This window comes from Macrobrachium nipponense, chromosome 10 (assembly GCF_015104395.2).
Source record: "Macrobrachium nipponense isolate FS-2020 chromosome 10, ASM1510439v2, whole genome shotgun sequence".
Taxonomy (NCBI): Eukaryota; Metazoa; Arthropoda; class Malacostraca; order Decapoda; family Palaemonidae; genus Macrobrachium; species Macrobrachium nipponense.
Genome location: NC_087204.1, coordinates 101,662,599 through 101,675,098, shown reverse-complemented (window position 1 = coordinate 101,675,098; position 12,500 = coordinate 101,662,599). Strand labels below are relative to the sequence as shown.

Here is a 12,500-nt window from a genome sequence, read left to right as displayed (position 1 = left end):
GTTTCCTTGTAGAATAATACTTCTAGAACTCTTTCCTTTCGAAATATAGAAGCGTAGGAGAGTTGCCAAGATTCTTACAGGACTTTCGTCCTGAAATTGAAGAGAGATGAGTGGAATAAGTCCCTATAACCTACGCGTTTAGGTTTGTTCGTTTCCTAGTAGAATAATACTTCTAGGACTTATTCCTTTCGAAATATAGAAATGTAGGACACAGACCAAAGATTCCCACAGGACTTTCGTCCCGAAAATGACGGCTGGTGAGCGAAATTTCGACCGCGGGGGCCGGCGATACATACGATATTCATCGCCGGCTCGCCCATCCTCAACAAATATCGATACGCCCCAAGTCAAGGCCTTTTTAAGCTCTGTCGGGACAAAGTTGCTTCCCATCTGAATCTTAATTCACAACGGGGAATCCTTTTATCGCCGTGAAGGAGGCGGTATTACGCGTAGGATCTTCGTCAGAGGTGGCAGATTAGTAACATCTGGGTACCTACAACTGCGTCGACTTCAGATGTACTATAACACCAGGCCTCTTAAACGCCTGACGAGCATTATCTTCAATTACAGGCTTTTCTCATGGAGCATGAGATCGGCTCAGTCCACTACAGACATACATACGTGCATACATACATACAAAACTTGGTACCAGCTCAATACATACATACATACATACATACATACATACATACATACATACATACATACAAACGAAGTTCTTTGCAAAACTTGCTACCAGACCATTCATACATACATGCATGCATACATACATACGAAGTTCTTTGCAAAACTTAGTACCAGACCATTAAATACATACATACATACACATACGAAGTTATTTGCAAAACTGGATACCAGACCAATACATACATACATACATACATACATACTACATACATACATACATACATAAGAAGCTCTTTGCAAAAATTGGTACCAGACCATTAAATACATACATACATACATACATACATACATACACATACGAAGTTATTTGCAAAACTTGATACCAGACCATTAAATACATACATACATACGCATACGAAGTTCTTTGCAAAACTTGGTAATACCGCGCGACAAACACAGGCAAGAACAACCGTTGACGTAAATTTCGAGGTCACGTGACGCCGCCCTAAAGGCAGGACCACGACTGGCAACAATATTTCGCTCTAATGTAGAAGTAAACATTGGCTCTGACGGTTTCAACTATAAACATCACTCCAAGATAATCCCAAATGGCAACAAATGCCAAAAAACAAATCTTATTACTTCTGTTGTTTTAATTTTTCCTTCATTCGACACCGGATGGAAGTCAAGGGCTTCTTAAAAAAAAGGCTTCCTCATTATGACGACTGTTTCCTTGAGTTATTTTTATTTTAAATTTTCACCTGAACAGATTTTCCATTTCCTGTTCTTTAGCAACACAACTACGCTGATGTAACTCTTTGGGAATCTTGGAAAAAACGAGGACCTTTTTTGAATTAACTCACATTGTTGCGACAACTTATAAATCTGTATTTTCTTAGATGGGTAGTGCCGTCAGTACACCTTCTCACGTGGTGCGCTGTAGGCATTACAAAAAAGGGGGAACAGTTTATAACTGTATTCCCTTATGAGGGAAGGTCCGTCAGTGCATTTTCTCACATGGCGCACTGTAAGCATTACAAAAAAGGGGGAACAGTTTATAACTGTATTCCCTTATGAGGGAAGGTCCGTCAGTGCATTTTCTCACGTGGCGTACTGTCGGCATTACAAAAAGGGTAACAGTCTCCCTTACACTGAGGATGTCGTGCAATTGGAATATCTCAAAAGTTCGAACGAAGATGCAATGAATTACTAATAATTTAATCACATTTCTATCTATTGATTAATTTATTGATATATTTTTTCTCTTTTGATAAGTGAGATCCCTTCTTTCTGTATTTCCCATTAGCTCCTCTTACTTCTAATGAATGCCTTAATATTCTTTGGAAGTTTGAGTTTCAAGTCAATGTCCCCTTTTGGTGGGCTTGTTCCATAGGAATAGGGTTCAACTTCAAATAATAATAATAATAATAATAATAATAATAATAATAATAATAATAATAATCCAGCGATGACACGTGGCAATGGCTACTGACCAGCGATGACACGTGGAATGGCTACTGAGGGGAGAGCTCAAGAAGGAAACTGAAGGAATGATAACAGCGGCACAAGATCAGGCCCTAAGAACCAGATATGTCCAAAGAACGATAGATGGAAATAACATCTCTCCCATATGTAGGAAGTGCAATACGAAAAATGAAACCATAAACCACATAGCAAGCGAATGCCCGGCACTTGCACAGAACCAGTACAAAAAGAGGCATGATTCAGTGGCAAAAGCCCTCCACTGGAGCCTGTGCAAGAAACATCAGCTACCTTGCAGTAATAAGTGGTACGAGCACCAACCTGAAGGAGTGATAGAAAACGATCAGGCAAAGATCCTCTGGGACTATGGTATCAGAACAGATAGGGTGATACGTGCTAATAGACCAGACGTGACGTTGATTGACAAAATCAAGAAGAAAGTATCACTCATTGATGTCGCAATACCATGGGACACCAGAGTTGAAGAGAAAGAGCGGGAAAAAATGGATAAGTATCAAGATCTGAAAATAGAAATAAGAAGGATATGGGATATGCCAGTGGAAATTGTACCCATAATCATAGGAACACTAGGCATGATCCCAAGATCCCTAAAAAGGAATCTGGAAAAACTAGAGGCTGAAGTAGCTCCAGGACTCATGCAGAAGAGTGTGATCCTAGAAACGGCGCACATTGTAAGGAAAGTGATGGACTCCTAGGGAGGCAGGATGCAACCCGGAACCCCACACTATAAATATCACCCAGTCGAATTAGAGGACTGTGATAGAGCACAAAAAAAAAAAAAAAAATTAACTATATTATCTAAATCTTTTTATCATTCTGTTCTACTACTCCTACTCAAATGCGTTTACTTGTTCAGTAGCTTTAAAATTCTAAATATTTTTCGTAAACAATTGTGTGACGTAGCGGGGGATCCTTTTTTTTTATGAATGAAGTCACGTGACGCAGAAAACGTATTTGCACTTCCTTCCTCTTAATGAGAGTTGCACAATGGAAACGGGCCATTGCGTAATGAACTTCCTGTTTGTCTTCCTCCTGTTAAGGACAGTTCCGTCATATGATGATGACGTGTCTTCGCTCTCTCTCTCTCTCTCTCTCTCTCTCTCTCTCTCTGTATATATATATATATATATATATATATATATATATATATATATATATATATATATATATATATTAACTTTATCACTTACACAATTCTTCTGCGCATTAATACAATTACAAACAGGACCTCATTGGAACTGGATGGTATCTAACTGAGATATTTTATTTTGAATTAATATCTCATCTAGATACCATCCTGTTAGAGGGCTGCAAATTGGTATGTTGATCATCCACCCTCCAATCATCAAACGTACCAACTTGCAACCCTCTAGCCTCAGTAGTTTTTTTGTTTTGTTCCATTTAAGGTTAAAGTTAGCCATGATCATACGTCTGGCACTGCTATAGGTGCCAACAACACAGGCCACCACCGATTATTCGCTGTATAGAAAAACAAATGTACTATCTGGTAAAAAGTGATCAGTAGATTCTATGTATTTCAGCCTAAAAAACAATAAAGACGATGATTGTCCACTTGGCTACGATGATGAGGATGGTTCTGTTCTAGCTGTAATGAATATACCTGAATTCGACAGACTTATGTGTGCACGAGAGACAATAGACTTTAACCCTTCTCTTGGTCAGGTCGGCAACGTGACCTCGTTGTGATTGCGGGAAGCAGGTTCGTTTCCCGCTACCGGACATCATAATTGCTTCACATTTCTTGAACCCAAAAGCTTAGTGGTGACAAGCTTATCCAAAAAGCGCAAAGAATTCGAGACGTTTATAGGTCAAGGTGGATGTATGGGTACGTCTTTCTCTTTCTCACTTTGGGCAGGAAGTGCATATACGTTTAAGTTGAAATTAGAGAGATACGAACGCATACTGGGAAAAGAAAAAATGTGTACGAATTATTATTCTGAAGGAGAAAGACTGGGTATGAAAGTTCATGAGCCGATATCTCTAGCCTCTTATCAGAAGACTGGGTACGAAAGCGTATGACGAGCTGATATCTTTATGAGAAAGGCTGGGTACGAAAGTGTATACAGAGCTGATGACTGGGTATGAAAGTGTATACAGAGCTGATAGCTTTATCAGAAAGACTGGGTACGAAAGTGTATACAGAGCTGATATCTTTATCAGAAAGACTGACTGGGTACGCAAGTGTATACAGAGCTGATATCTTTATCAGAAAGACTGGGTACGAAAGTGTATACAAGGCTGATGACTGGGTATGAAAGTGTATACAGAGCTGATATCTTTATCAGAAAGACTGGGTACGAAAGTTTAAACAGAGCTGATATCTTTATCAGAAACACTGGGTACGAAAGTTTAAACAGTGCTAATGACTGGGTACGAAAGTTTATACAGAGCTAATGACTGGGAACGAAAGTATATACAGAGCTGATGACTGGGTACGAAAGTGCAGATATCTTTATCAGAAAGACTGGGTATACGAAAGTGGATACAGAGCTGATAATCTTTATCAGAAAGACCGGGTACGAGGGTGTACACAGAGCTGATATCTTTATCAGAAAGACCGGGTACGAGGGTGTACACAGAGCTGATATCTTTATCAGAAATACAAGGTGAGGTGAGAAACTTCCCCAAAGCGGATTATCGAACATCTTCCATCTCTCTTTTTCTCTCTCTCTCTCTCTCTCCCCTGCCTTCATCCCTTTTCCTCAGGCCCTCAGCCTTCCCACAGATGTTGACACAGTACTTTTGAGGCCTCGTCAGACCTTCTTCCCTCCTACGGACAAGTCCTCCGTCCCCCTGGGCATGTTTATCCAAACGACCGCAGCGCCATTTCGAGACGAATCAGGGAAACCCATTGAGCATCTAACCACGATCCCAAAGACGCCTGAAAAAATATCGTATGACTCTGAGGTCATCGTTACCTCCTGTTACCAACGGTTAAGTTACCGCAGGTCATGTTTTGATGTGGTGGGTTTCCCGTCTGGGATAAATACAGAAAAAAAGCTGCATTTTTCGCTGGTTTCTCCTTTCGATGCTTAGCATTCTTTATCATTTATATATTTATTTATTTGTTTGGTTACGAATCTGTCAAACTGCAGCCATACTTTTTATATAAGATGAATTTATCACAAAGGGCAAATTGATTGACTCAGCTCGTTCTTGTCTGTGTTGACTGAACGGATTCTATCTCCTTTTCTGGAGGACCTCATCGATTTCCCATAAAAATGAGACTGTTTCTTGGTCTTTAATCACTTGGGTGCCGATCTCTCTCTCTCTCTCTCTCTCTCTCTCTCTCTCTCTCTCTCTCTGCTCTGTATTCAATCCAATACCTACTGTTGATAAGACAGTTTCAAGTTTATCTTTGCTGCTGACATAAAAAGCTTTTGGCTTAAGATGCAACTCTCTCATGCAAAAGTTTGGTTCATATTTTGAAGCCCTGCTGTGACAATTTGGTCTTCTTGCTTTGATAATGAGTCGTTCTACTGCTCAAAGTAATATTCCTGTTGTGCTATCAATCCTCGCTGAAGAAAAGATAACACGGAATTCTCTCCTGTCGGAGAATTTTCAAGATCTTTGTTGTCGTGAACCTTTTTCTTTCGTCTTCGTAACCAAGCTACAAGGGAGATGTGACCTCAGGCAATGTATCTTTGGTTTTATCAAATCGTCGTTGACACGATCATGTTTTGGTTTGAAGACGCATCGAGATGCAGTTAGATTAAGGCTTACGTTTCCAAGGAGAGAGAGAGAGAGAGAGAGAGAGAGAGAGAGAGAGAGAGAATGCCAATCAAGCCAAACAGTGATAGCACTGCAAAGCAGTAGAAGAAGGAGCGAGAGTGTCACAAAATGAAGCGTTTGCAAGAGAGAGAGAGAGAGAGAGAGAGAGAGTTACAAGGATTAGGATGTCTCAAAGACTTGTTATTCCATCCGAAGAGGAGACATCGTGTGCTCACTTATCTCGAGAGGCAGGTTTTACAATTCATTCAGTGTCCTAATGATTTTGTCTAGCTTTCTTTTAAACTGAGAGAGAGAGAGAGAGAGAGAGAGAGAGAGAAGAGAGAGAGAGAGAGAGAATAAGTCGAATACCAATCAAACCAGAAAAAAAGCAAACACCACTGCATAGCAGTAGAAGGAGTGAAAGAGAGAGAGTGGCAGAGAGTGAAAGCTATATAGGTCTTCTTCTTTGGCTTGTTGACAAATTCATTTGTCTTCAAACAGTTTTTGATGTGTTTTTAACTCTATTATGACAAAATACAATAAAATACAGCTACAATATTCGATGCTAGATGCACGTAGACCATTTTGGGCGTATTGGCCAAACTGTGATGGTCAGAGAGAGAGAGAGAGAGAGAGAGAGAGAGAGAGAGAGAGAGAGCTATTACGCCCACTCTGCGTAAATGGAGGTTTAGGGAGCGGGGTGGGGTGAGGGGGAAGCGTCTACCTATGCATACCAATACCCATACCCATACCCCGCTCCTGCAGGGTATATATACCCATCGCCTTTCTCCGTACATCTCATTCGGGCATTTGTTTTAACTTTTTTTCTTTTAATAAGTTTTTATTATTCATAATATTTGATTTTTTCTATGGAACAATTTCGAGAATTTCGGACGAGAGAGAGAGAGAGAGAGAGAGAGAGAGAGAGAGAGAGAGAGAGAGAGTCTTTAAACAGAATAAATAAAGATTAACTTACCTCGTAATCTTCAGTGCTAATTTCGAAGGATCGCTGAGAGACCACCACCGCCCAGGTATAATGGTATAGATGCCCAGCTGGGCAAAATGGGCATAAAAATGGGCATAGCCTTTCATCCACTTATATTGAAAATGGGGCCCACCTTTGGGTATTGAGGTCAGGTTAGACTTGCTTGAGTTTAAATGATTTATTAATAATAATAATATTATTAATAATATTATTATTACAAGTTGGAACAGTAACTGCTATCTCCATTACCTAACCAGACCCCACCCGGGGCGGACAAACAGGTTTGCAGGAGTGAGTGGTTGTGGATGTTTCCTCTACCCTCCCATCATTCCCCCTACCTCATCCGAGAAACTTAAATAACTATAAATGACTAAAAAATAAAGCTTTATTGTTGTCCCAAACGAGTCACATCGGAAATAAGCAAACAATGAAATTGAAACGGAAGATAACCTGACCTACTTCGAGTTTCGACCTTCAAAAAAAAAAAAAAAAAAAAAAAAATCCATACGACGTCAAGGTTGCGCATCGCAATGTTGTTTTGTTCGAGGCCTTTGAAATCTACGTCATAAAAAACAACTCTGACGTCACAGTCACAGTAGCTTGCAGTTTTTCCGGATATTCTGTCAGTTTTTTTTTAGACAGTTTTTCTGAGAATCACAGATCTTGCGTAATTGTCCTGAGATTTCGAAGTTTACTGAAAATTCTGGCTCTCAAAAAAGTTTTTAGGATGTCAGTCTTGTGACGTATTTTCATTGCATTTTTCCCTTTGTATAATAATAATAATAATAATAATAATAATAATAATAATAATAATAATATAATAATAATAATAATAATAATAATAATAATAATTTTATTGAAGGTCCTAGCTCGTAAGTGTTTATCAGTCTTGTGACGTATATAGATTGCATTTTTCCATCTGTATAATAATATAATAATAATAAATAATAATAATAATAATAATAATAAAATAATAATATAATCTCACTATCACTTAGTTCTAAAATGGTGAAGGAATTCACAGTGATTTAAAAGTATATATATATATATATATTATATATATATATATATATATATATATATATAAATATATATATATATATATTATATTTACACTTTAATTGTGAAATCCTTCATTAATAATAATAATAATAATTAATATAAATAAATTTGATTTCAACTCATATAATAAAGTTAACCTCATATATATACGTATATTATAATAACATTTGCATGTACTGGAATGGCCTTATATTCTCATAATCTGAATATTGTCACTTGTAGAACCGAACCTTTCTCTCTCTCTCTCTCTCTCTCTCTCTCTCTCTCTCTCTCTCTCTCTCTGTATCAGCTTTCACATCCGTTAAAACGGTCCCAGTAAGATTAGGTATTAGCTCATAACCGTTGACGGCCCCCTAGAAAGTGCAGTAGCCTCTGTAGTAATATAGGATTTGAGATTGCGTATTGCTTGCTCAGATGTTTTGCATGAAATACATGACTAATAAAGATAGGAAAAGGGGGGAATTACTTTTTTTGCCTCTGTGTCAGTCATACGCAAGAGAGTTTGGTAATCACTGTGTCACGTTAGTGGTACTATACTAGTTTTCCAATTTGTAGAGAATCTGAACTGAACCTTTTGCTCATTTCTTTACCTATTCAACAAATTTTTATAAGTTATTTGCAGATTGAATGGGTGGCTAGACCACATATATAAATGTATATATATACCTAACACAGATCTTGGCTAAGTTGAGTGGGAATATTTAGAGAGAATGAGATCAAATTCTCTTTGAGTTTTGAAATGTGGACTTTCAGGACAGGATATGATGAAACGGTGCTTCCGAAATAGAGAGATACTGTGCGCTATCTGCTGCTTGTTAGCTAGTTGGGCGAATGTGTGTGCATATATATATATATATATATATATATATATATATATATATATATATATATATATATATATATATATATATATGTGCACACACATTCGCCCAACAAGCTAACAAGCAGCATATATATATATATATATATATATATATATATATATATATATATATATATATATATATATATATATGTATCTATATATTTATATATATATAGATATATATATATATATATATATATATATATATATATGTATATATATGTATGTATCTACGCATATATAATAATAATAATAATAATAATAATAATAATAATAATAATAATAATAATAATAATAATATAATAATAATAATAATAATAAAAGGAGTCCATAAAAACGTCAAAATATAGAAATAAAGTATACTATATTTCAGAGACTGCTGTCCCTCTCTTCAGCAGTCTCTGAAATATAGTACTTTCTTTCTATATTTTGGCGTTTTTATGGGCTCCTTTTATTAGATGGAATTCTGCTGTAACAGAACATTTTTACCACTCACACACACACTCACATATATATACACATTCAAACAAGAGCTACAACCATATTTACAGACGTGCAGAATTATGAGTTGTACATGGCCACATGTCCACTCTATACTTTAAGGGGACCTGATGCAGTTTTTTAGGGGGAAGAGAGGGCGCTGTGTTGGTGGGGGAGGGGGACGAGGAAATCGTTATTTTAAAGAAACACTCTGCCACCAGCATGTGCAGATATGGCGTGTCCAGAGGTCTGTGACAATGACCAAGAAGAATAAGAAGAAGAAGAAGAATTCAGAGCAAAGATGTTTCTGTTTACAATTTCGCTCCAAATCACTCACGAATCTTCTTTGTTTTTCAGATTTTGGAAAGATTTTTTTATATATACAAATGATGTGAAAACCTTCTATAAGTGAAATGTATTATTTGTAAATGCTTTTCGATTGATAATTTAAGGTTTGTTTACGTTTTCATGTAAAGTTTGACGAATGAAAAGTTAAGTTTTTTTTTGCAAGCCAAATCATCCCTAGTGGCAAGCGCCAACTATTATAGAAATAAACGTCGGCATTTGATCATCCTATTCGAATGCCTTCCTCCATGGATGGAGCGGAGTCCTCCAAAGACCCTCCTTCGAGGAGGAGGTCCATGGTCTGCCTGAGGGTGATCCCGCAGGACATCGTAGCCCGCAAGAGGAGCCTGTTTCTGGACGCGCCGATCGATTTCGGCGACCTGAAGCAGGCGGCGCTGAACGGCCTCGACTCGTCCTCCTCAGACTGCTCTTCCCTGGACTTCCTGAGCAGGAGACCGAGGAAGGGCGCCTTTGTCCAGGGCAACAGCAACACTAATGGCCCCCCTCCTGGAGGAGGGAGGTCACTCCTGACGGCAGAGGAGAACGAAGGAGGACCTTCTTCTTCCTCCTTTTTCTCCGAGACCGAGAGCTTGAGCGGTTACAACGCCTCGTCGGAGACTGAGAGCTGTGACCAGAGAAAGAGGTGGAGCTACGGTAGGCCTACTGCCGTAGGCGGGAGAGGAGGGAGAGAAGCCCTAGCGGCGGCTCTTAGGCCTATAAGTGTTGAAGACGCTCACGACGACAGCAGCAAGAGCGACGTCGAACTCTCAGTTGAGGTGAGCAAGGTGCTGCCAGCCACGAATGTAAGCAGAGATCAAGTGCCCAGGTTCTACGCCAGTACCGTCAAGGTAAGTGGACGATGTTCTGAGAACTTTCACCTGATTTTGTTGTCCTTTTTTTCGGGGCTTACGTTGAGATGACGGAAGTAACCCACTGAAAGTGACTTGACAGTGACTTGGCAATGACTTGGCAATGACTTAGCAATGACTAGACAATGATTTGCAGCTGTGTAGAATCGAATATCTCGATGAATCTTTATTCACGATTCTTACCGATTTGGAGTTTCTGCTATTCCCTTTGAGTTTCAGCTTTATTCTGCTCACTTTCGTCTGAGTTTGAAGCACAAATGCACTTTGTATGTAGTATGTAAGTAAGGTTGACAAATTAATCGTTTCTTTGGATTGGGGGCGGGTGGGGGGCGGGGGTTGGCCCCAGGGAAAAACAAGAGAATAGTTACTATGGTATTCATTGTTTAGCTGCTAAAGTGTTGAGTCACACATGCGTGTGTATATATATAATATATATATATATATATATATATATATATATATATGTGTGTGGTGTGTGTGTGTGTGTGTGTGTGTGTGTGTATGTCTGTAAGTATTTACCAAGTACGTGCATGCGTGCGAATATACGACAGAGAAGAAACAGAACGAATAGCTACCTTTGTATCTGAAGTGTTCGTAAGCTCACTCTCCCCATGACTCACATCGTTTGAAAAACCTCACTGTCAGTACGTCAGTATAACCTCACTACTGTTAAACACCTTTCAGATGAATTAGTCCTTGTGTTACCCAACTATTGTTTAGGTTCCTTGGCCTGAATTTCAACTCTGGCGATTACAAGTGGTGTCTGTTCGGTGCGGTAAGAGTATATTATTGCCTTCTTTGAGTCAGTGGTGCCTCTCATAAAGTAATTTTAGAAGGGGCTACTTGAGTAGGGAATATGATACAGAGGAAAATGTCGAAGTAATGTCTGTTGTTAACCATAAAGTTGTCCATAAAGTCCCAGTACCATTACAAGTATTTATTGCTCAGAAACACATATAATGTAGAGTAATGCAGTTTTTTTGAAGAATGAAATGCTCTGAATGTAAACTTGAGGAAATGTAGAACGTTCTACGAAAAACTGCATTATTCTGTGTTATATGGTTTCTGAGCAATAAATACTTGTAATGATACTGGGATCTTTATGGACACCTTGTAGTATTGTTTTTAGTTTATGTATTAAGATTGCGTTAGAATTATGGTTTGACGTTTATGAAAATTGCCCCTGAGAAAGGAAATGTTAAAAAAAATTGCAAAAAGCACAAAAAAAAACCATTGTTATGAGCAATAATCACTGACTGGGCAGTGTTTGATGTTAAGCAATAGAAAAATTTAATATGTCCAGTCTATATATTCAAATCTCGTTAGAGTTGTGAATTAACATATGAAGGGTGCATATAAAAAATGATTTGCCAAAAAATAAACACACACACAAGAAAAACATTGTGTTATGTGCAATATTATCAAGGATTGCATGAAACTTGTTACCCAAATGAGTAAAAGTATTCTTTCTTCTAGCTTTTCTATTCAAATCTAATTAGAATTGTGGTTTGATATATTACGGGTACCTCTGACAAAGAAAATGTAATGAAAAGAAATTGCCAAAAACACAAGAAAAACAGTGTTGATAGCAGTGATTAACGGCTGTATAGCGTTTGATACTGACCAAAGACAAAAAGTTTTATTTCCAGTCTATTGAAATCTAATTAGAATTGTGGTTTGACATATGAAGGGTGCTTCTGACAAATGAAATGCTAAAATATTTACTAAAATCACAAGAAAAAGCACTGTGCTATGAGCAATAATCACTGACCACACAGTGTTTGATATTGGTAAAATGAAAGAAAGTATTGTTGTCAGTTTATATGTTTTCAGAGCTCCTTAGACTTGAGTTTATATGTTTTCAGAGCTCCTTAGACTTGATTTTATATGAATTCAGAGCTCCTTAGACTTGATTTTATATGAATTCAGAGCTCCTTAGACTTGAGTTTATATGAATTCAGAGCTCCTTAGACTTGAGTTTATATGCTTTCAGAGCTCCTTAGACTTGAGTTTATATGAATTCAGAGCTCCT

The 12,500-nt window shown here is 38.0% G+C and overlaps 1 protein-coding gene across 8 annotated transcripts in view; it reads left to right on the top strand.

Moving 5' to 3' along the window:
• The window catches only part of LOC135223820 (mucin-2-like), a 503,176-nt gene that overhangs the window by 3,082 nt on the left and 487,594 nt on the right, over positions 1 to 12,500 (top strand). For all 8 annotated transcript variants that reach the window (XM_064262658.1, XM_064262652.1, XM_064262653.1 and 5 more), the window contains exon 2: positions 9,612 to 10,447. In XM_064262658.1, coding sequence (XP_064118728.1) covers positions 9,836 to 10,447 — 612 coding nt within the window. In that variant the 5' untranslated portion in view covers positions 9,612 to 9,835. The remainder of the gene's footprint in view (positions 1 to 9,611; positions 10,448 to 12,500) is intronic.